Source organism: Epinephelus fuscoguttatus, linkage group LG6 (assembly GCF_011397635.1).
Source record: "Epinephelus fuscoguttatus linkage group LG6, E.fuscoguttatus.final_Chr_v1".
Classification (NCBI taxonomy): domain Eukaryota; kingdom Metazoa; phylum Chordata; class Actinopteri; order Perciformes; family Serranidae; genus Epinephelus; species Epinephelus fuscoguttatus.
In genome coordinates, this window is record NC_064757.1 from 22,537,141 (window position 1) to 22,562,577 (window position 25,437).

Consider the following 25,437-nt stretch of genomic DNA (forward strand, 5'->3'; position numbering starts at 1 on the left):
AGAGGTGGACTCATGGCCCAGAGAAACTCCACACTCCGGTGCGCTGAAGCCAACCAACCCCTGCTGCACATAATCTGTCTCAGACAAAGGTTTTCCTGAACATGTTCTCACTCATATATAACACACACTTACATGTAGTGATCGTTGTTAGATGGCGAGACTGATTCTTCTTTAGAGTCAATGTGAAAAATTAGAGTCTGTGGAATTTTTTGTTCTTTTTGGGTCTTGGGCATCAAAAAATGACACAGTCGCCATCTTCTGGACAATATGTGACATTGCTTTTGTGCAACCATTACAGGGGAATAAGGAGAGCTGAACATGCTGCAGAATTTCTTGCCATTTACAATATTTTCTTAAACAAAAGTGTTGAAGTAAAGTTACTAAATGTCCATCAGCATTAATATCTGTTATATTTTAATATAGTGAAGCATGATGATTGTATAATAAACATATTTAAAGTGTTTTGTTTATCATCAGTAATAACATTAAACCAGAAATTTGACCTGATACATCCCAAGTTTTGAACTCTTGACACTTTTCCTGAGTGTGGAACAAGTGGAGCAGGTGGAGCATATTTGCTTTGAAATGCAGTGTATACAATTTCTGGTACATCATAGATGCTGAATCACATTTTTAGGGATGGTACACGCTGAGATCAATAACTGCTGAATGATTTAACTAGATAAATTACTTTTTTTCCCTGATCAATGTGATGTGTGTGATTTGCAGATACAGTTTCTGGTTCATTTTAAAATTTGGTGTCCCAGTCTTTCCATAGTAAGACCACAAGATGGCGTAATGACATAATGTTTTCAGTTTAATTTGCAACAAGCACATGCCTCCCTCTTCCATGTATTATATGTACCCGTTCGTTTTCAGTTCATTTTTTTAATTGCACTGAATGTCTTTATAAAATATCGGTGCAGAGACAACATCACAACAGGGAGTTAACCCCATGATGTCTCCTTGAATCAGTGAAGTTTAATTTAAAAAATGTGGAGCACTATTCCTAAAGTAAACAACTATATCTGAAGAAAAATTATTTTTTTAATGCTAGATATCCATCTTTGCTTTCTTTGCCTGCTCTCTAGGCTACTTGGACCACCAATGGCAGCCCTGCATGTGTCTTTAAGAGGCGTGTGTAAGAGGAGGTGGAGTTGGGATCGCAGTGTACAAGCAGCACTCAGCTGATGGGAGGAGTGCTGCTTGCAGACAGGAGACAGGATCCATGGCAACAATCATGGCAGGTGGGAGCAACAACAACAAAAAAAAATTTGGATAAATATTTTTGAATTCTGTTTTCATTGTTTTGAGAATATACACTAAGTTGAGTTGTGGCAGATAGTGAACATGTCCTGTGTGGGACTGTGTGTGCTGTGTTTTAGAGGCAGAGACTCGTCAGAGGCTGCTGCGCACCGTCAAGAAGGAGGTGGGTGTTTTCAGCTCAGCAGTTATCGAGTCGGAAAAACAAACACGTTGGGTTTGTATGAAACTGTTCACCCTGTGCACAGATGGGTGATACCTCAGGAACAGTGGGTGACACTTGTTATGCATGATCTGTCTTTTCCTGATGATGACACCTGAGATAAATAGCTTGGACAGTCATCACTCAAAGATTAGAAAACAAGCCCTATTAAAAATGAAAATGTTTAGCTAATTGTAGTATTTAAAGTATTTTTTCCCTTTAATATAGGCCTATATGTATATGATTCAGTGTTTCCTATTTGAGAGCTCGTGCTGCAGCTCAGTAATTATTCGGGTGGAGAAGCAGCATGAAAGAAACAGATTGTCTGTAGTCAGTGTTTGTGTTTATGGCAGAGCAAACCATCAGCCTTCTGCCGAGCCATTTGGTCGTTACAGTCAGACACAAACTCTGTGTGTGTGTGTGTGTGTGTGTGTGTGTGTGCGTGTGCGTGTGTGATGCATGCATTGAGTTATATGGTGTTGAGTGGAAACAAATATGGAAGCAGCTCTGGGGTTTGTTCAGCTGGTTTTCAGCACTTCATCTCTCATCATCATTTGAGGTTACTGCAGTAACACAGGAGACCAGAGTTCAGCAGAGATCAAATGAGACGTCGCTACCATTTAGTCTGTCTGACATTTAAACCTTGAATGAGGTTTCTTCTCAGAGATCTTCATCCTTGTGAATGGTCTTTCTCAGAAAGCCAGGAGTCTTCTTCTTCTTCTTTACACCTGACAATGACTGCAGGTAAATATTTAGAAGTAATTTCTTTGTAAGAACCAGTGGTAGAACAAGTACTGAGATCTTTTACTTAAGTAAAAGTAGCAACACCACAGCACAGAAATACTCTGTTACAAGTAAAAGTCCTACATTCAGATCTTTACTGAAGTAAAAGTATAGAAGTATAGCATCAAAATATACTCAAAGTACCAAAAGTAAAAGTAGTCATCATGCAGAATGGCCCATTTCAGAATACTGTATTTTTATATATTTTATTACATGGTGTTGGTGCATTCATGTGTTATCACTTTAATGCTGCAGCTGGTAAAGGTGCAGCTCATTTTCATTAGTGTATACATTGCTGGGTAGTTTAATCTATATTAACATACCATAATTTATTAGTTAATTATAATTTGTATTAGACCACATGATGGTGCAGTGGTTAGCATCATCGCCTCACAGCAAGAGGGTTCCTGAGTTTGCATGTTCTCCCCGTGTCAGCGTGGGTTTTCTCTGGGTACTCCGGCTTCCTCCCACAGTCCAAAGACATGCAGGTTAATTGGTGACTCTAAATTGTCCATAGGTGTGAATGTGAGTGTGAATGGTTGTCTGTCTCTATGTGTCAGCCCTGTGATAGTCTGGTGACCTGTCCAGGGTGTACCCTGCCTCTCGCCCAATGTCAGCTGGGATTGGCTCCAGCCCCCCCGCGACCCCCAACAGAAAAAGCAGTTACGGAAGATGAATGAATTAATATTGTATTAGCAATCAAAACCTATAAAGTAACTAGTAACTAAAGGTATTTAATAAATGTGGTGGAGCAAAAGTACTATATTTGCCTCTAAGATGGAGTAGAGTAGAAGCACATAAAGTAACAGAACATGTAAAAACTCAAGTGAAGTACAAGTACCTAAAAATGTACTTAAGTACAGGACTTTAATAAATGTACTTAGTTACTTCCCACTAGTTTGAATGGTGAAACCTGATTTACTCAGGATTTGTGTTATTTGATTTGTGTTATTTCTCCACTTTGTAAACACCTGTCATAATTAGTTTGAGCTTAGTAAATGGTGCGCACAAATGGTGCAGCTGGCAGGAAACTAAAACTCCCCTGAAGTATAATAATAGAAGATTATTCAAGTATTCACTGCAATGTGATTAAATATTTATGTTGAACCAATTCAGCTTCCAACAAACCCATGCACACATTGCAGATAGATGATTATTTTACATATCAGCAAACTGATGTATGTTTCACTCCATTGTGGCTCTATTGTCCTGCAGTGGTGTTTACTCTGTGTCACTACTGCGGAGGTTTTCGTTAAGCTCTGTTTGTACAGGAAATGTTTTCTCAAAATCACAAACACCTTGCTTAACATTTACAGTCAACCCTGGGAGCTTTCCTATATAACCTAAACGGCGCTATTGTTTGTTTTGGTGGCTAAAAACCTGATGCAGAGGAACAACAGTAGTTTTAATAGAGCCAGGAGTGTTACTCATTTCCATTTCCTGTCCAGATTTTCCCCAGTAGAGAACGCTTTGTTTAACATTCCTCTGTTAACAGCTGATGGATTTATTTCATTAGTTTCATCTCAGATTGCCTCATAAACTACAATACTTTATTTCAGCCAAACAAACAAAGATAAAAATCACATCCTGGATCTTGTGAAAAGAGGAATGAAGAGACTTTGCTTTGATTTGTTTTCCTCCGAGCCCTGTTTTCAGTCTTATCAGTGGAGACCAGACCCTTCCCATGATTAAACCTGCCTCCTTTGTGCTGATACGGCCTCGCTGGGATTCACTCGCAGTGGCTCTTTCACTGTTTACCACAAATGCAGCCTGATGGAGTCTGTGGATGAACCAGCAACACAGTATGATAGCTGACTTCATAAAAACCAGCATTAATCTAGATGAGTTAACAAGATTTTTAATGTATTGGTAGATGTGTTTCAGATACATCTATTTCCTGTGAAGGAAACATGGATGTTGTTGTTTGTATCATTTTTCCCATTAGTTTATAATCATTATTACTCTGTGTGGGTTTTACCATATGGTGTATTTATGCTGTATGTTCTCACGCTCTCCCTGTCCAGCTGGTTGTGTGCCACCAGTCTGCTCTGATATACCTACATGTGGGCCATTATCCAGAGAGCACAGGGCGTCTGTGGCAGCAGAATTACCTTCTGGCACAAATTGGTTTGAATGAGATCTCTTATTTGCCTTAGCTTTGATACAGAGCCCCCTCAGTCTGTTTTCTTCTCTTTCTCTTACTGCGATCGTGCCTCTGAATCGCGCTCCTCCCTCTGTCTTTTTGTATATCACACGTCCACAAAAACACACACCTGTGTTTGCTAAAGGAGAGAGGGGGGTGGGGTGGGGGTGTGGGCTGTTAGAGGAACAGGGCACAGTGATCTGCACATTTACTTTGCCGTGTGCTTACTCAGAGTAAGGTTTCAGGCAGTGGAGTGTAAGATAATCCACCAGTCTTTTTCTGTGTTTTCTGCTTGATAGAGATTGTTAGAGACATTAATACAGGGTTGATTCAGGAACACGCTGCAGAGAAATCATCAAATATTATTGTTGTCATAGATACTGATAGAGATTATTGCACTCTATTATGCAGTTTCTCACCTTTCCAGGTTAATGTATTCATAATCAGGTCTTGGTATGGATGAGATAGGATCACCTGATGAGTTTTCACACCACTTATAATCTAACTGAGCAGCAAGGTGCTGTTGGTGTGACAATTAAGCTAATGCTATGCAGCAGTTTTATGGTTGTCCTCAGCCTTGATTTATAGTGCATGTGTTGAAGTTGACAAAACAATCTCAATACAGATTGAGCCAACGTGGGCAAGATGTCTTCAAAATGTTTAGGAAAAACAGAGCATCTACAGCTCCATGTGCGCTCCTTCAGCTGTTCCAGGCAGTGTTGTGTTGCATTGATTTTTGGTGGATTCATGTTCACTGATATTTAATAGTTGATCTGTCTGCTTATTCATTATTACATTGTTAGTCAAATAATAGAGTCTTAATTCAGATGCATAACTTTAAATCTGAAGCGTGACTCTACCAGTCATGATTTTTCTTCTTTTTCCCCCCGTCATTCCTCAGCGACCACAGAGATGATGAATAATGAAAGGTGGACGTTAATGGATGGGGCTTTCTCTCTGGCTCTTATTTCTTGGCTCTGATGTTGTAGAAGTTAATTGGAATACTCTGAAGATCTTTTATCACTCTGGCTGATGCCTTCAGGCTACAGTGGAGCAGATTCATCAGGCTTTGCTGCTATAAAAGAACCGTTTAATGACTGTTAAGCCACGCACGTTGTTTTATCTGTGTATTCTGGTGAAAATGTGTTTTGTGGTGGCATTTTATTATATATAACCACTTCAAATCTTGTGTATATTCATGCTTTATTGAACAGACAGGGACTCTAGGTGGTTGGATGATGTGTAAAACAACAGCACAGCACATCCAGATATTATTAGTTACTGTAGTTGGGGAGCTGCAGTAATTGTTGTTTATTCCATTGATAAATTAACGTTGTTGACGCATTTTCTTAGGCGGAAGTCATCCACTGTGCGACACGTGCCGTCTCCATAGAAACCTGCAGGTTGTCTGAGCCGTAGACACTTCACCATATGAATTCCTCTGAGTCCTGAGCTGTAGCCCAGATGAGAGAGATGAGAAAACACGAGGAGTCTGCGTCCTCAAAGTGGCAAATCAATCAGCGTCCTGTATGTCAGGTGCACTCAGAAAGAAAATTGGTGCATATAGTTCCCCTGTGTTTTGTGCGTGTGTGTGTGTGTATGTGTTTATGCAGGCTTTATGTAAGTGTGATTGTGAGCGGAGCGGGTGTGCATCACATCACACTGGCATTGTCTGTGTTGTGTTGACAGCGTGAATCATGTCTGTTGATGCTGAAGATAACAATGCTACTGATGCGAACAGGCCAAATTTGTGTGATAACTGCTGTTCAATTAGTGAATGTTTTGTTTCTTATTAAAATGTTTTCATGGGGGCAGCACATCTCGTTTCCTAGTGTTTTGTAAACCTTTCTGGTTTTATCACAAGTGAGACATTAGTCAGTTGTAGGATTTTATCTTGCATCAGCAGTGAGGGTGCAGTCAGTGCTCAGTGGGCACTATCACGATAAAACAAGTTGTTTTGTGCTTCACAGATGAATCTGAAATCTTTGGCTTTATGTTTTGCTGTGTTGTTCTCCCTTTTATTCAGGTGTTGCTTTTTTAGAAGAGAAATTAACTTCATGTGGACTGATGCATGTGTATGTGTTCAGTGTGTGTTTCACAATTTTAGACTTACATGTAGGTTTGGGCAACATATACTAAGTAAAGGATAACAGTACATCTTCTGCAGGTATTACAATCCATCTTTGTACAACACATAAAGTAGATATTAAAATCGCTGGTCCATAAAATGGAGCCGTAGTGGAAAATCTAACCTGAAGACAGAACTTTATCTGCTGGAAAGTTTTATGATCAAGCTGTAAATATCAAACCGTGAAAACTGATTGTATGACATCTGGCTGCTTCTTGATCACTGAACTGCCTCAGAGAAAACTATGAAGGATGAAATCAGTGTGTAGATTGAAAAAAAAAAACAGGTTGAAATAGAGCATCAACCACCGGAGCAAATACGTGTATGTATGTGTCTCAGAGAGTGTGTGTCTGTGTTTGTGTAGAGGGTGAACTTGGCAGTGAAATATGGTCGTTGTGGACAGACTCATTTCAACAGGAAATTACAGCTATCTGTGTGGCTGTGTCCGGACGTTGATAGTCCCCATGCAGATTGCAGAGCGGTGCCCACACAGGGGGACGTCGCCATAGCCACCAGAGGGATTGATTAATCAGTTGTCTTAACTATTGGTCTGTAGCTGTTGTCAGGTCAGTGAGGAGAGGGGGGGGCATTGCTGTGACGACAAAACCTAACTAATAAGCGTACTTCATGAGCATAATGTGACCCTCTGTATCTTTTTAAAAAGAGTTGGGTTTGCATGAGCAGGATGTCATCATCGGCCTTTGACGCAACAGAATCAATTGCTCCCACTGAGGATTACAAACTGTTCAGAGAAAGGGGGTCTGTGATAGATGAACGCCCCTCCCCTCTCTCTATTCACCCCCCACCCCCAAATGTACCACCTACGTCTCCCAGTAGAGGTCCTTGGGATGAGAGCTGGTGACTCATCTTCCAACTTAACATACACTCTTCCCACTCAGTGTTGTTCTACCTCTTAACTTTTCAACCCCATTTTACCTCCGAGTCCTGCTGCACTCTCTCCCTGTCATTAAACCTCCTTTTTCATACACGTGTTATAAATGTCATAATTATTCTGTGAGATGTTCTTGTAAGGCTCGCGCCAACAAGCCCCTCACAGGCTGTGTGTGTGCCAGTTATGGCATGTTAATGAATGAGTCATCCAGCATCTGCCATGTCATTGACAGGTGAAGCAGATTATGGAGGAAGCCGTCACCAGGAAATTTGTTCACGAAGACAGCAGCCATATTGTGTCCTTTTGTGGTGAGTAACCAAACACATGAATGAATCACACAGCTCTGCTCATTTATAACCTCTTCAGCTTGAACTGTTCTGCAACACTGAAAATACCCTGATTGGGTTTTTTGGTTCAGATCATTCCTGCCATTGTCTGTTTTAGTTACATGTGACACATTTTATATTGTAGTCTTGACTCTGCTACCTTACATTGTCCCTATTTTTTTTATTTTTGTAGTTGTCTTCAACTTAACAATGATGACTTAAAGGTTCACCCAAAAATCAAAAATACCTATTTTTCCTCCCACCTGTAGTGCTATATATCGACCCAGATTATTTTGGTGTGAGTTGAATCTAATGCTAGCTCGCCTGGTGCCACTAAACTAGCTAATGTTGCCACTCAGCTGTGGAGGGCGCCATTAATGTTAACATCTTGCGCTGTCATGTACATGAAGATCTTGTCCATGAATAGATGCATGTTTCCTACTGTGTGGTGATAGGGTTAGCGGGTGTAGTTTGGTGGAAAGAAAGTAGTTCCTAGCATTGTTAGCATTGTTGCCTCACAGCAAGAGGGTTCCTGGTTCGAATCCAAGGAGACCATCTTTGCAGAGCCTACACGTACCCCCAGTGTGAGTGTGGGTTTTCTCCGGGTACTCCGGCTTCCTCCCACAGTCCAAACACATGCAGGTTAGATTAATTGGTAGCTAAACTGACTAAATTAGCTGTAGGTGTGAGAATGAGCGTGAATTTGTCTCTATGTGTCAGCCCTGTGATAGTCTGGCAGCCTGTCCAGGGTGTACCCCGCCTCTCAGCCAGTGTCAGCTGGGATAGGCTCCAGCCCCCTATGGAAAATGAATGGATGAATTTTTTCAATGTTTTTTGGCACTTTGAGCACCACAAGCTGAGTGCCATCTAGTTCCATTATATTCAAGAGAAGGCAGACATCTCTACAGCTGATATCTCCAACACTCTGCAACTCACACCAAAACCATCTAAATTGATAAATGGCACTAAAGGCAAGTGGAAAAAAAGATATTTTTGATTTTGGGGCACTTGAAATTAATGTGATCACAAATGACCTCACACAAAAAACACCTGCCTAGATCTAATTGAGCAAAGGATGTAATTAAGCACATGATGAAACAAAGTAATACATAGGAAGGCAATTAAGCAGAACAAAATTGAAATGGCATATTTTACGTTCTGTTCAAGCCACTTGGTAAGCACACTGTAATTTTGAAATGTTTCCCTTTCTGATTATTCCACTCTGCAGCCATTTTAAGAACAGAAGGTCACTCACAAATTCATCATGAGCCAAATGTACAGTCAGAAGTTTTACTTAACATTCCGGCTCCTCCAGTAGACAGCAATGATTGTTCCTTGTTCCATGTGAGAAAGCAAAAAGCTTCCTGTAACTGAACCAAATGATTGTACACAAAATTGTCCAGAATAGAACAAGAATTATTCACATTTGCCAAAATCATTTGCATTCAGAAATATTCCTAACAGTAATATACATGCAGTAGTACAGGTTTCCTGGCAACACTGATCCTAGTTCATTAGAAAGAGCAGAATAAAGTTGGGGGTCTTTATAATTGGATTAGTTTTCCTTTGTCCAACAACAAGCATATTTGCTTCACATCACCTCTTTTTTCGGGAAGGGAGTTGAGATTTTAGGTGTTAAATGAAAAACCGGCAGTTTGCCCAGTAAAGTGAAGATCTACATCATCACAATAACTTTTTACAAGCATAAAATCAGTCTGATTTAGAAAAAAAAGACATTTAAAGTTCAGTGTTTCACCAAATGTTATTGTTCTTGCCCCCAAATGGCGCTAGCAGAGTGCAGCACGATTACTGTGAAAAACACACTGCCCACATGCAGGCGCTCACACTTGTCAGATCTCTGGCTCAGTTCAAAGCTGTAATCAGTAACAGGATATATTTGGGGATTTCAGTGTGAATAAAATGACTCTCAGCTTGCAGAAAATGCGATATTTTTACTAGCTGGAAGCCATGAATGCAGACAAAGACCGCTCTTAACTCATATGAGAAGGGACTCTCAGAAAGCCATTGAAAAGTAGGAAAATGTATTTATGGTATAAAAAAGTGCACAGTGATGAAACCTTTCCTTGACACATACTCTTATTACCATGTAGAAGGTTGTCTTTATCGTACTGTTGGGTAAATGTGTTTGAGGAGATGCACCAACTAATACACAGAGAAATTGCTGGGTGTCTGTCAGCCTGTCTCTCTATATTGTTGTGAAAACTTAATTGCACACTTACAGTATGTTGCTAAGTGTGGGAATGGGCGATACCATTATATTTAGTAACATATAGCGAGAAAGAATAGTTCAAATCTGCATTAGTGTGGGAAACAGATTCACCAACACACACACACACACACACACATAAATTGACACTACTGTCTTAGTGAGCCAGTGTTATAGTTGGTCTTGACCACTCTTTGAAGGTCCAATATCGGACTCAACCACATTTTTATTCTCGGTCTCTTATAAACTTACTGTTTTTTGTTTTTGTTTTTGTTTTTGTTTTTTTACACTCACTCCATTTTATCACTCCCTGCTCCCTCTCTGAATTCAGAGGTTTTTGTGGATCCGTGAATGCAGCGCAGGCAGAGCTCTTCATGAGTTCATTTTTCCTCTGCAGCAGTTTGTAAGAGCTTGAGTTGCAGGGAGGGTAATTGATCAGTTAGTCCAATCAGAGCTGATCAGATTGATGGATGGATGGATGGATGGGTGATAGGAGCAGGAGCTGTAGACAACAAGCCGCAACCTCCAAGACTGATAAATGAAGCCAGTGTGAAAGTGCCAAAACTACAGTTCCTCTAATGGCCACTTGAGGCTGGCACCAGTAAATCCCCATAGACTCCCATGTTAAAATGCCCAACCTTACAGCAGAAATAAACATGTTTACAGCCTGGTACAAAAACAGTTTTGGTATAGATAACTTCAACATTCATGACAACTGTGTAGGGGTGAATTTTATTATAACTCACCTAACTTGCCCCAAGTTATGCATATTTAAGGGCGGGGACATTAGAGTGAGAGGCTGTTTGTTGATAGCGTCCATGGCTTCAGTCAGATCCAGCCCACGCTCCTCACAGCGCCAGCCTCTTGCCCAATTATGGTCATTTCTGGCTACCAAAAACAAAAATAGATGGACATGGCCAAAATGCGGAACTCCAAACGGCTTCAAAACGGCAGTTCACAAAGCAATGGGTGATGTTACGGTGGCTACGTCCATTATTTTTACAGTCTATGAGGGGCGGGTGAATGTAGACTTTTAGACTCAGCACATAAGACAGTTAAGCTTCACCTTCACTGTGCTTGGCATTCTGCTGCTCCGTCTGTGCCCAGAGTACGCTCTGTGCTCTGAGAGTGTGATGCAGCTATTAACTTGATGATATATAGTATATGTTTCAGTAGTCCTCCTAATGAACAGCCCAGCTCCACAAATAAAGAATCAATACGTAGAGGCAGATGTTATCGTGGCAGGCTGCCACAAATAAATTAATGTGTGGGAAACCCTATGCTACATTTAAATGTACACACATATAGTCAGTATGGCAACGAAAGATATGAATGAAGAGGAATCTTTGTTGTCTGTGGATGTTTTATGGGAATGTGGGCCTTTCAGAGGAGTGCCTACTGTATGGCTTGCGTGTGGCTCTCGTCATGCATGTGGGACTTGCACTGGTCTTGTCTCAGCCTCCATGCACTCTGGTCTTAAACGTGACTTGTTCTTGGTTAAGGTTGTCTTGACTACAACACTGCAGTAAGCCATAACTTAATATCATTTTTTTCACACATGTATGAGCTTAATAAAGTAAAAATGGAAGAGTGAAATGAAATAGTCTGAAGTGGCAGCAGCAGGTCAAAGTGAGCTCTAAATCTCTTGCTGCAATCAAGATGATCAGTATTGTGTCTTTCTTGTGTCATGATATCCAAGTGAAGTTCATTTCATAGTGGAATTATAGCACAGCTTGAAACTGTATTAACCCAGCATGAACAAATTATTTTGGACATTCCTCCCACCAGTGATCAGCTTACCCAAATCTCTTTTTATGGTTTTATTTTTCTCTGGGAGGGTTATGAGAATAATTTGTTACAGAACACAGATTCTTATGACAGTGTAATGGAAATTCTTTTTACATGTATCAGCATTGTGGCCATTGTTTTTGCTTTATGTGTTTTCATTACTCCTTCCATGTCCGTGTGTCATCAATATTCTTGGCCTGCGGTGCAGATCATCTTACAGCTTGTTATAATAGCTGCTGGTCAGCCTGGGGTGAATCCTTCCTCTACCACTATAATATGTGTCCCTGTGGACAAGCAGGAGCTTGGGATGACCCTTTCATCACTCTGTTCCATTGTCAGCCACCTTCCTCCTCCTCCTGACTCCTCCTGTGATCCTCATAGTGGCTCTCGTTACTACACGTCCTCTTTCAGCTGTGGTCTCTTTAGAGATGAGAGTGAGTGGAGGATGGGAGAGGAGCGCGGCCAGCTCACCAGGGAGCAATTAGCCTCCACCATCATGGCTGCTTTGATGAGCAGCCCAGGCAGAGTCTGAAATGCAGACGCTGTGGAGGGAATGTGTGTCAGAAAGCCACGACTGGCTTGAGTCATGAAGCAATTTAAGGTAGCACAGCAAAGCTAAAAACAGCCATAGATTTGTTGATACATTATAAAATCTGTTTAGGCCCTTGATTTGATTGTTAATCTTCAGTTTACCCAGTTACTGTTTACCCTCTGGTCCTGTGTGTTAGAGACCTTTCTTGTTACAGTACAGCAGATATGACAGATCAAAATAATTCTTTTAAATGGCACTCTGACTAATTTGATTGCAGTGAACAGATCTGACTACCTTTAGAAGTGCACACTGAAGCCACAGCAACCTAGTTTACCTGGATTTGCAAACAGGTGTGTTGAAAACTGTGTGTATTTACTTTGCCATTTTCATCATGGTCAGCAAAGTAAAGCTTGCATCTTTTTCCATGGCTATAGCTACCAAAATAGTTTGCACATTGCAGCTCTGTGGCTTGAAGGATCGATTACCATTATGCTAAAATAATTAAAACATGCTTTGATGAAGATGAAGGGAGCAAAAATGTGATTTAAGTTAGATAGGCAGACGAATAAGATTAAATCTATCTCACTATAGTTGTAATTGAGATTAATGGTTGTGATGTGATAAAGGAGCATTTGACAAGCACTGTAGTTCTATCACTTGTTCATAATACCAAATAAAACCAGTTTAATACAAGTTCAATACTTTTCTGTATATCCCTGGGTATGATCACTGAAAGGCGCCAGTGTACCCACACGGTCTACACGTCCAACATGCAGTAGCTTTTAGATTTTCACTCCCACATTGTCTACAGTGTGTGCTGCTGTTTTTGACATTTCCAGACTAACCAAGGAATTTTTATTTTGCTTGATACAAAACATATTTTGAAGTACATTTTCAACGCATTTCACAAAGTGCAGCACTGTTCCTTTAACCAAACAAAGATTGCATTTGGAAATAGTGCGTTTTTGCTTTTTGAATATACTAAAATCAACCTACAAGAGCATTAGATGATAGAAAAGGAAATATTTTTGTACATAAATGTGAATGAACTTAGTGGTAAAGCATCATATTTCAGCCTGCAGCTGATGGCTGTTTTCATTGCTGATTAATCTACTGATAATTTCAGCAATCAACTGATTGATCATTCTAGTCTATGAAATGTCAAAGCCATGGAATTAAACTAAGCTGCAAATGCTCACATATCAGAAGCTGTAATCAGCAAATGTGTGTTTTTCTCATAGTAGAGAAATGACACAAATGATCGATTGATCAGACGTCATCAGATAATATTGTGTGGATCCATTTATTGACTTACTGACTAGTCATTTCTGCAGTGTTCATGTTAAGACTGTCAGTGCCTTTGGCTGCTGTGAGTGAAGTGCTGGTCAGCTGTGTGTCACTGCCCAGGAGTCTCTTAATGCACTCAGTCACCACAGATACAGGATGATTAAAGGCAATTTACTGTTATTTGTTTTTACCAGGAGGGACCACACAAAGGACTGATCCTCCTGACATGGTGCTCATTTTCTTGTCTCTGCTGTTTGTGATTATTGTTGCAGTAAAATGGTTCAAGTAATACATTTGATTTTACAGAATAAGACAAGTTTCTTGCTCCATCTCCCTGCCTTGTGTCTCATACTGAAACCTGTATGTTTTTATTTATATGTACCCTACAGCGAGCAGTTTTCCCAAGTGTGGGATAAACAAAGAAATACTTGCTACACTGCCACTGATGCCGTTGTTCATTTCAGAGTTTGAAACTGCAGAGACTATGACTCACAGGGAATTTTCTCTGTAGCTTGGCAGATTGACAGTAGCTCTCAAAAAGTCTAAAGGTTTGGGAGATTATTTCTGCACTTTTGCCATTTGAGACTAGTTAGCCAAAAGGATGGGAATAAGGAGGATGAACTATATTTGGAGACCTTTTAATGTTACGCTTTGTTCTGACATTTAGCTTCTTGCTCTTATAATGATGGGTGGAAAAAGAGGAAGCAGCCCGGAAAGATAAGGAGCAGAATGTGGGAAGAGAGGGCGATGAAAAGATCAGCAGAGATGGACATATTTGAATAAAAAAAGAAAGGTGAAAGTTGACATCTGTGATGACCCTTTTATTGCCTGGGCAGAAGTTAAGCCCTGTTAGCAGTGATGGTAGTAACAGCAGTGACAGATGTACTGAGCGATAGGACGGAAGCAGGAGAGAAGCTGCGTTTGAAGGAGTGTGGATGATAGAAAGAGAGAAAGAGAGAGAGAGATCGTGATGCTGATGAGCTGCTGCCACCCATCCCTCCACTCATCTCTCCCAGAGCACGATAGCTCCATCAACAGGGGTTGCCGTGGCAACGCCAGCCTTCCCCCTGACCCCATGTGAACAGAGCCACAGGATTAGTCCTGAAAGGGAACTCAAATGTCAACACAGCTCCAGGCGTTGCCACGTAGGCCTGAGAGAGAAAAGGGGTGTCTGTTTTTCTGCACAGTCGAATAATTCTGCAAGTGTGTCATCATGTCATCAACTCCTGTGTCCACTACGGCTTATTGAATAAACTCATCTTACCCAAAGATGATCAGAGGAAGACCTAAACTAGTTAAAAAAAAGCCTTTCTGCATCAAGAAAATCTAGTTAGGAAATATGCCTGCCTTAATCTAGCAAACAGTGAAAGCAGAACACTAAAAATATAACAGAATAGCTACATAGTTTAATGGTAACATGGCATCAGTTGCCACATTCACAGTGTGTAACAGCATGTATGTACACATATACACATCATAAAACATGTAAATATAGTAGACGCGCACTGTGTTCAATTGTGGATAGTGATGAAACTCACTTGACATCTGACATTATGTGCATAAATGCATTGTTGCTACTGTTATTTTGCCAAAGACTCCCTGGAAAGCAGTGCTGACATGAGTGGATTATCATGGTGAACTACTGTTAATTGAATTCAAGTGGATGTATGACATGCTATTATGTAAGACAAACATTTTGTGCCTCGAAATATTAGACGCTGATGTCACAGAATTGCATTTTTTGGCACAAAATGTTGTTCTTAGGTTTTACAAATGAAAGCTGTATTAGTCAATATTTTATGTCGACAGTACATCCAGTTACTCTGTGTAATGCGACAGGTCTATGGAATATTTTGCTGCTTTCAGCTGATGAGTTCAGTTCTACAGTTGTGTTTGCCATATTAAGAGCCAGACATTTTCCCAAGCAGTTGGTGGAGGCCAAAGACTTTAAGGTCTTGTATCCTTTATTGAAATGTTGTTCTGGCATACAGTATCAGTAAAAGATCTTTGCTTTAGTCCAACCTTTGTGTTTGTGTCCACACAGCTGCAGTGGAGGCATGTGTTCTGCATGGGCTGAAGCGGCGAGCAGCAGGTTTTCTGCGCAGCAACAAGATAGCAGCACTCTTCATGAAGGTGGGGAAGATCTTCGGCCCAGCTGAGGAGCTGTGTAGGAAGGCACAGGAGCTCGAGCAGATCATCGAGACAAAGTGAGAGACGCGCACGTCACAGCTCGTTCTCACACATCACAGAAGACTTCAAAGCTCACATCAAAGCCTTGTGCAAACGAAAGCACAGAAAACAAATGGCTGTCTGCTTACTTGAAGGGCTGTTTTTTTTTTAACTATGAAAAGCTTTTAAATAATTCATGTTTATGAGCTTTTATGAGTCATGAATCACTGACGCCATTAGCGTCTTGCAGATGCAGTTTTACTTAATAGAATTTTTAAACAACATTAAATTTGTTTTGTTAATATTAAAACTTGTGAGTTTCTCCTTCTGCAGACGAAGTCAAAGCTTGCAAAGTCAAGACAGCCTTCGCAAGATGCCCCGACTGCCCAGCCTCAACCCACAGGGTGTCAAGAACCTGTGGATCCGGACGGCTTTATTTGAGAAGGTGCTGGACAAGATTGTCCTTTACTTGGTGGAGAACAGCAGGTACATCAGGAAGGGCTGATGACATTGTGCTCAACTGTTTGTGTTACAAGATCTCTTTATCCCTTTAAAACCACCCTTTCACATTTGTTTTTCAGTAAATACTATGAGAAAGAGGCTGTTCTTATGGACCCTGTGGACGGACCTATCCTTGCCTCTTTGTTAGGTAATTATACAAGACACTGCAATCATTTTGTGTTTATATATGTAATCATATACTCCACTCCAGTTTTGGCTCATGCTTACATGAAAATATGAGGTCCTGGAGATCTTTACAACAAGTAGAGCAGGATTTTACTTTTTTCAGAATAACAGCTTGTTGCTGGACCAGTACGTTAACAAGGACATTGTGGTACAATTTTCTATGTTTTGCTTCCTATCTGTACAAATAGCCAGTTCCTCCTTTACTGGAGTCTGTGTTTCATCTAACTGTCATCTAACTTAGAAGTCTGCTGCACCAGGGACATGATCCCCCACTGGCCTCCCACCAGTGAACACTGATCTTTATTTTCAGTGGGGCCAAGCCAGAGTTAATGCTGCTGTTATCTCAGCAGGCACTTTGATCAATGTGTCAGTATCTGTTCCTTTGGAGGAGGCAGTCTTGGTATAATTTTGTGTGGTAAAGCAGTGGATCCTAACTAAGAGAGTCACAAGTTGAATCTGAGGGGTTGTGGGTTGTGATTTCTGCCACACAATATTCTCCTTTTTTAATCTTGCATCTTCATGTCCCTAAAAAGTATTTTAAAAACATTGTGGGAAGGTAAAAACTCTTTATTGGCAGATAGCTCCCACACTCTCTTCAGCCAGTTTGAGCTCTTGAGCTCCAGGAGGCACTAGAAAGTCCCTCTGGCGACCAAAAATGTATTTAAGAAGTCCTTCATCTCAAGTGCCATCAGTATCCTTTAACTCAATAACGTGACTGATGAGTTTTAAACCACACACAGACACTGAGCCGATTTAATGTGTTAAGTGTTTTGTAATGACTCTGTGTGTTTGTTTTATTGACTTTATGTCTGCTTTTTACTGTGTTGTCTTTGTGCTTTAGTGAGCTGAAGACAAATTTCCACCCATGGTGGACAATAAAGATCTATTCTATTCTATTTCTAATTGACTACTAAATGTTGGCTTTCACAACTTGTAATGAGGGGTCACAAGAAGGCAAAACATATTTTAAGAATCAGTTGTTGATGAGGCCAGCTGCAGATGGGATAAAACTGTTTTTGTGGTGTGAAGCATTGGTCCTGATGGATTGCAGCTTCCTGCCTGAGTGTTTCAAAGAGTTTGTGTCTGGGGTGGGAGGAGTCTGTCATCTTAAGTGTTACAAGCCAAAAAGCTTTGGAACTAATTCCTCCAAACGATGATGAAATTCTTTGTACCTTTATGTTGGATGAAAGTGGAGCTCATCTGAGGCTTGTTATGGTACATCTCTGAAAAATTAAGTACAAAGCTGTCCTCCCTCTGTTCCTCTGTTTCTGAGTGCCCTCATTGATGTTTAAGATAATCCAATAGTAATAATTAGTTAATGAAATCTTATAGGCAGTGTCTGCGCTGTGTAACTGTTCATCTTCATTGTGACAGTTGGACCCTGCGCATTGGAGTACACAAAGATGAAGACAGCCGACCACTTCTGGACAGACCCGTCTGCTGACGAGTTGGTGCAAAGACATCGTATCCATGGTGGCCACTGCAGACAGGATTCTCCCACTAAGAGGCCTGCACTGTGTGTGAGTATAAAACTGGTAACACAGTATATGAACATGCAGAATTAGTGCGAGGCTCCCTTTGCTTTATCCCACGTGTCTCTAGCAGACAGAGGTTTAGTGGTGCGTCTGATCGGTTTTATTCCCCTCAGAGATGCTGCCTGTCTGATTAACGAGGACCTGCTAAGATTACTGCGTAAAATGAAGCACAGCATGTCCCAGGAGAAAGAACAGAGCATATCTGAGACCTTCACACTTGTTCAGTCTTCATCAGTGAACCAGGTCAACTCAGCCAATCTTACAGTATCACAACGCTCATTACAGTTGAGTGGTGCTGTGTATTTGTATGTGTGTACTCCAAGGAAATGTAGACTGGTCTTTACCAACAGGAACAAGACAGGATGCATCGGTGCACATGAATGAATGTTCTCTTATCTTGAGTCATTTAAAAAGGAGATCTTTCAATGGAAAATGGCTTTACTGTGACCAGCCAGCCGTAATTTATTCTGCAAAGATAGTCATCAGTTTAGCCCTGGTGTTTGTTATCTTATTTGTGTATTTTGTGTCTGTGGTGCAGATCCAGAAGCGGCACTCCAGCAGCAGCATGGATGAACGCCCTTCCCCCTCGCCATCGGCTCGTGAATATGTGGAGTCGCTGCATCAAAACAGCAGGGTGACCCTACTGTTTGGCAAAAACAATGTGCTCGTACAACCGGTAACTGTCTGATGCCTCTTAGTCACTCATAGAAATACATGTATAGGTACGACAACCTGCAGATATAATATCTCAGTTTTATTTTTATTTTTTTAATGCATTTGAACATTTCCAATACATAGAGTTTATAGCATACACCACAAAAGTTTGAAGTTTACAGAAGATGAAAATATTTGTTTCACACTATCTGAAATCTGCAGCAAAAACATTTTATAAACATTTGGGTCCGACATATTATAGAAAGTCACAGCTGAATCGTATCATTTGAATCAGGAGAGACTAATTTTTTTTTATAGTAAAAAGAATATTTATTAAAATGTGCTCACAAGAATTAAAATTTTTGAAAGTCTTTGATGATTAGACCCCATAGAGATGGTATGATTTAAGGAGGGGGATGAATACATAGTTGAGGTGGCAAACATGAGTTGAGAAGAAGATGGAGAAGTGCTGATGATCTGGATGAACAGAGGAATGGGCTTTTGGTGAGCCCGTCCTAGACTCTGGATATGATGGCTGGATGTGAATGGGGTGGAGTAGCATCCGGATTGGCTGTTTGAGATCGTGGCAAAATTTGATTGCATAACTAGTAGACTGAATGCCCACAGTCAGCTGATTAGAGGACGCGGTAGGAGTGGGATAGAGAGAATTGTGAATGGATGAGCACAAAGAAAGTCTTCCTGATTGAACTTAAGCTGAGCTTCATTAAAACCAGAGGAATATTTCTTTCCAAGTTAAAGCCTTGAATAAAACAATGGTCTACATCTTGTCATCCCATACATCTCAGAACACTGTATAAGAGCCTAATGTGCTCTCTGGTTAATAAGAAAAAAAAAATCCTGTCAGCAACAACAGATTCGGACAGAATATTTTCTGAGTATGCTGCAATAACTGTGATGTATTTACGGAAGTTCTTTGTTAATGTGTTATCAATGGATATACATGCGCAAGACTGCCCCCCTTAGCATTTTCAACTGACAATGCAGTCTTCTTCACGTGCACACATACTGATACAGAAAACTACTTAGAACAGGGGCGTAAATATAGACAGTGCAGGCAGTGCTGTTGCGCTGGGGCCTGTGAGGTGTAGAGAGTGTGGGCCCTTGCAAGTAATTCAGATTGCCACCTTGAATTTATTCCTGTGTTCAAAGAGGAATAATACAAAAAAAGAATGTGCCTGATTTAAAAATGGTGCCATTTGCTATTTGTCCTCAAAAAGGCAAACCCATCTACATTTACATACATTTTTTTTAAATAGTCAGTAGCTCGTTGAAATATAATTATACGCTTTTTCTACATAAGCTTTTGTAACAAAATTTATAAAATCTATAAATAAGATAACCAAATAATTGACATTTGTATATTTATTAGATGAATATAATGTAATAAAATGGACAGCTTCGCTATTTACTTGATTTTATTGACTTTTTCAAAATACAGTTCAGATTTTTGATTACGAGGGCATTAAATGACCGGGCAATTTACATGATGAGGGCGGCTTCAACCACAGGTGCTTTCGCCGTGCGCCATCATATTCTGTCACTAGTAGCCATAAGCCTCAAGGAGATCACGTTTTCATTGAGAGAGAACAACTTTCTTGTTCCTGTGATGATTTCAATGTGCACACAGCACCAGCCTCAGGCAGCCAGCCAGAAGCAGACAGGTTACTGCGAGGCCAAGTGAGAATAGAGTAAAAAAAAAAAGAAAAGAAAAAACTACCATAGATTCATATTGATTTTCTACATGTTGTCTTGTATGAAGAGACTGTAAGCAGACTCCTTGATTACTATGGATGAGTTATTTAAACAATATTTCTATCACAATGATTCTGTCCAAAGCTTTTTGATTCATGTAAGCAGTTGATTACTGTAACCGTGTTCACTACAGGTGGTTTCCAACATATGTTTTATTATTGCATCAAATGCAAACATCTGTCCTCCTGGTTGTTTCAGAGGGACGACATGGAGGCAATCCCAGGTTACCTCTCTCTGCACCAGAATGCTGACCTCATGACACTGAAGTGGACGCCCAATCAGCTCATGAATGGCTCTGTTGGAGACTTAGACTACGAACGCAGGTGCAAAATTATCCAGCTGCAAATGAATTATGATTACGGTGATTGTGTCTGACTGCTAAGCCTGCCTTTGATTATATTCCCTCCAGAATATCTGACATGCTTCTTCAAAGACATGTTAACTCTACCATACATGTGTGCGTCTCTCGGCTGCTGTTTGTGTAACACTCGGGTGTTACTGAATAATGCAGTGCGTTTGTGTGTGGCTCAGTATGAGGAGTCAGTGCTGCTGATGTGATGAGGCTTATTTTCAGCAGAGCAGCAGCCAGCAGATGGTTTATTGACTGAGACACTGTCAGACATCTCTCAAACCCTGCAAACCGTGTTATGTTCCTGTGCCTGCACATGGTTCCTCTCACCAAAAAAAAATTGATCATTGCATTAGCCATCTCTGCTCCTGCTCATCTGTGCGCACACTCCTGACTACTCTCTTTATTAGCCATAAAATTAATGTTCCTTGAGATTTCGACTCACGCTGATAAACCTTTCCTATGGATTTGCTTTTCACTGTCAGCTGGTGACTCACCTGGAGTGCTATGACAAGACTGGGTCATTATTTTATTGATTTATCATTATTATTTTATTTGTGTGCTTGGTGTTTTTCAGTGTATACTGGGACTATGCCATGACAATCCCTCTAGGGGAGATTGTTTACTTGCACTGTCATCAACAAGGTGCGTCCTCACAAACCTTTGTCTTTACGCCACAATTTTAGCGTCAGGTGTTTTTACTGCTTTTTCTATTTGTTGTCACTGTCTGCAATTTAAAGCAGCTGTCAAGTAAAAAGATATTATGAATAGTTAAACAAAGGAAACCATCTCTGTATCTTCTACAGTTGACAGTGGGGGCACGGTGGTGCTGGTCAGTCAGGATGGGATTCAGAGACCTCCATTTCGCTTCCCAAAAGGAGGCCACTTGCTCCAGTTCCTCTCCTGCCTGGAGAATGGCCTGCTGCCACATGGCCAGCTGGACCCTCCGCTCTGGTCCCAGAGGGGAAAGGTCAGCACCCAGCAGGAGTAACATCCAAAACACCAATTACATATATCAGGCATTGTTCTGCAAAGAAGAGGACCAAAATGCACAATTAACCTTATCTGATCAATAAATCAATGCAAAAGACATTTAGAGAGAGGTGCACTACGTGGTTGTAATATTAGTTAGAGTGATACTGATGAATGCGTGGCTTAATGTTTGCTCTGCACTGCCACACAAAAAAAAATCTTAATGAATGGATTTCTTTGTCGGGCTGAGTATCTGCAGCTAAACAGAATAATGAAAACCACCCACGTATGTTCAGCCACTATTAATAAGCTTAAGCACGCAGACACTCATCATCTTTAATTCACATGGTTGGCTTAGCAGGGCTCTAATGGTTGAGAGTTTTTTGTTGTTGGCATTAGTTTAATAGCAGTTATATTCTCATCACAGGGGAAGGTGTTTCCCAAGCTGCGGAAGAGGGTTCCTCAGGGATCTGGATCCACAGACTCTGTCTCAGATAAGGAGGAGGACGAGGCCACGGACTATGTCTTCCGCATCCTCTTTCCAAACAGCCAGTCAGAGTTTGGTGAGATTCCCTCTAGAGAAGCAAATAAACCTGAGCAGCGCCCATGTGCCTCTCTAGATTGTTGCATTTTTATGAAAGTGTTACTCGTTGTTTGTTACAGTGACTGTAACCCATCCACCCCGTCTGACTTCCTCCCTCTCCCTTCAACTGAGTGGACAGTCCTCTTCCAAAACAGGGACCCTGGTTGTACCCAAGAGGTCCTGCAGCTGTCCTGAAGAATCTCCCTCATTCACAGGAAGCAGCTGTAACACTGTCACACCTCGGCTTATTTTGTCCGTCTGTCAGCTTGCTTTAACTCTCTGCATCTAATATCCTCCCGGCCTGTCCTGCGCCTACGGCAATGTTTATTGATGTTTTCCCGTTATTAAAGCCCCACCCACTCCCTGTCGCCTTGTGTCACACCTTTTTTACTGCATTACAGCGCAGTAACCTTTCAACAGCCGGTGGGTGGACAGCTGATTGATCGAATATGGCTCATGGTCAATTGATCCTTCTCTCTATAATAACGTAATTGAATTTGATGGCCTCATGCTTTCATATTGCGCATCAATTCCAGATTGCATCAATGATTTTGTTTATATGCTTCATCTTTGCTCTAACAGGAATCAGGCGCAAACACACTGAAGTGCTTTCAGCAGATCACAATCGACAAGCATAATTCTGCTTATGCAAAGTGTTTCCAGCTGTGTTAAAATCATCTACGTACAAATGTAATTGTTGTTGAGAGCCTGAGCAGCATAATGCCTTTTAAGTGACAATGATGATGTGTGTTTATGTGTGTGTATGTGTGTGCGTGTTGCAGTGACTCCTCCAGACTTGATGGATCAGGGAGCTACAATGTGGCATCCCACTCTCAGGAAGTCTTCGTGTTCCTCTTGTTCTCAGGGGAGCTTCTCTGATGGGGCGACGCCCAAAGGGTGCAACCACGAGAGGTGAGAGACGAGCGTGCTTCAAGCAAGACTGAGTTGTGTCAGATCGTGACAGGGAAACTGCTGAAGACAAAAATCTGACATCCCTCAGTGACAACCAGAAATCTGCAACAATACAGACAAAACTGGGGGAGCAGCAAAGACACAAGAAAGTAGCAATTACCCAGAAGACAATCATGTGACATTTAGATCAGCGACATGAGAATGCGTTTGGAAAATGAGGTGATAAGCAAGACAGATAAAACGGTTGAAGGCTATTAAAAAAGGCAAGCCTCTGGGCTATATGGCAGCACAATGTGAAATCATTTGACTGATGAAAGGTTAGACTCAACACTGTAATAATCTCCACACTAGATATTGTATCTCGTGACAATGTGAGTAATTTCTTGTGTGCTAGGTGATTAGTTTAATGATAGTCTTTTAAGGAAAGAGAAGAGAAATGTGTTTCCTCCACACAAGTGAAATGCTCTGTGCTGTGTCTTCCTGCAGGGCTCCTCTAAAGATGCTGTGCGACAACATGAAGAATCAGATCATCTCTCGTGCATTTTATGGCTGTAAGTGATTGCATACTGTTTGTACTGAAAAGCCTTAAAAGGGACCTTTTATGCTTTTTCATATTTAGCGTATTATATATAGTGTTGCAATGCAGGATGTTTATATTAAATGTGGCATAATTTTCATATAATGAGGTAAACTTGTGTAAAATGAATCTCCGAAAGCAGCAACCGCAGCTCTCCTATCGTTCTGAATGCTCTGTTTTCAACATTTTTTTTTCTACTTAAGCTACAGCATGACATCATAGTTTGCCAGATTTCTTTATATGGTTATCTGTTTCTGGCACTGTGTAGCCTACACTGCTACATGTAGCTACATGCTAACATCAGGAAAACATGTAGACTTGTTTTCCACTGTTGTTCTCAGACAGAGTGTGAATACAGGTGTTCAGTATAATGTAAATTAAGTGTATTGTCACCTTACAGCATGCTCACATGTTTTAGTAGAAACCTTAACTACAAGTTTGCACCTGAAGGTGAGCATAATAGGTCCTCTCTAAATATAAGTATATCTTCACATCCACTGTGAAAATGTGTTGGAAGTAGTGCATCATTTCCTCGTTTTAATTATCACAAGCATCTGCAGAGCCATTAAGTAATGAACTGTGTTGTCAACCAGGGTTGGCATACTGCCGTCACCTGTCCACTGTGCGTACACACCTCTCTGCTCTCGTCAATCACACCATTGTGGCGCCCGACGTGCCGTGCGATGCCTACAAAGGGCTCACCACAGATGTGTGGCAGACGTTCCTCCAGGACTGCACAGTAAGCATCTCTGGTGTCACAGCACTGCAACACAGACTCCACAATGCTGCTGACAGTATGGTGTCCACACACAAACACACACATGCATGCTTGTCCACTCCCAGGCTATCTCTTTCACTCTGTCACTCGTCTCTCTTGTACATATTTATCCTCTGCTAATCATGTGGCTCACGTCCTTAGTCTCACAACAGAGTGCATGAAGAAAGACTAATGGGTCTGTCAGGCTCAAAGTCCACATCTACGGTTTATTTGGACATTAGTTACATTTACCTGCAGCCATGGAGAGTTGACCTGAACATATGTGTTTTATTAGCACATTTTTTCAAACTCTTCTTTTTAAACAACAGTGAAAAAGTGGCTCAATTAACTGACTGTATAAACAACAGTTTGACAAAGAGCTTTCAGCCTCATCTCACAATTAGAGGATAGAGTTTGCTTTGTTATGGAGATGCCTCAGTTGTCATCACATGACCACGGCCTAAAATATAAGTTGTTAAATTTAGAATAATTACTTTTTTAATATTTATTTAAACTAATTACTCTATTTATATGTTTCCTCTGAGTTATCTTTTAAAACCCAGACCAGTCTGTATCAAAATGTAACCTATGTGAAGAGACCAAGCAGCAACCGCCAAAATTAAGTGGTTAGTGCCAAAAACTGCAGTTCTTTAAATGGCCACTTGAGGCTGGCTCTAAAATGCCCAGTAAATAAAATTTAAAAAAAAAATGTTAACAGCTTGGTACAAACAATTTTGGTCTCTGCAGCTAATTTCCCTTCTCATAACAACTATACAAGGAGGTGAATTTTTATATAACTCACCCGTTTAAATGATAAGGCTTAATGTTAAGCATATTGAAGGGCAGGAGTGTCAGGCTGTCTGCGAGTTGTCACCATACTCTTTAAGACAGCTCCCCC

At 40.8% G+C, this 25,437-nt stretch overlaps 1 protein-coding gene across 4 annotated transcripts in view; it reads left to right on the forward strand.

Moving 5' to 3' along the window:
* Positions 1–1,157: 1,157 nt before the first annotated feature.
* sgsm1a (small G protein signaling modulator 1a) overlaps positions 1,158–25,437 on the forward strand; it is a 35,300-nt gene continuing 11,020 nt past the window's right edge. For 2 of the 4 annotated variants that reach the window (XM_049578870.1, XM_049578871.1), the window contains exons 1-16: positions 1,158–1,247; positions 1,386–1,429; positions 7,644–7,719; positions 15,616–15,778; positions 16,074–16,226; positions 16,322–16,389; positions 17,802–17,947; positions 18,501–18,638; positions 20,588–20,712; positions 21,316–21,383; positions 21,545–21,708; positions 22,138–22,273; positions 22,374–22,517; positions 23,076–23,205; positions 23,692–23,756; positions 24,376–24,521. In XM_049578870.1, coding sequence (XP_049434827.1) covers positions 1,229–1,247; positions 1,386–1,429; positions 7,644–7,719; positions 15,616–15,778; positions 16,074–16,226; positions 16,322–16,389; positions 17,802–17,947; positions 18,501–18,638; positions 20,588–20,712; positions 21,316–21,383; positions 21,545–21,708; positions 22,138–22,273; positions 22,374–22,517; positions 23,076–23,205; positions 23,692–23,756; positions 24,376–24,521 — 1,785 coding nt within the window. In that variant the 5' untranslated portion in view covers positions 1,158–1,228. The remainder of the gene's footprint in view (positions 1,248–1,385; positions 1,430–7,643; positions 7,720–15,615; positions 15,779–16,073; positions 16,227–16,321; positions 16,390–17,801; positions 17,948–18,500; positions 18,639–20,587; positions 20,713–21,315; positions 21,384–21,544; positions 21,709–22,137; positions 22,274–22,373; positions 22,518–23,075; positions 23,206–23,691; positions 23,757–24,375; positions 24,522–25,437) is intronic. The other 2 variants (XM_049578872.1, XM_049578874.1) reach the window with 1 other exon arrangement.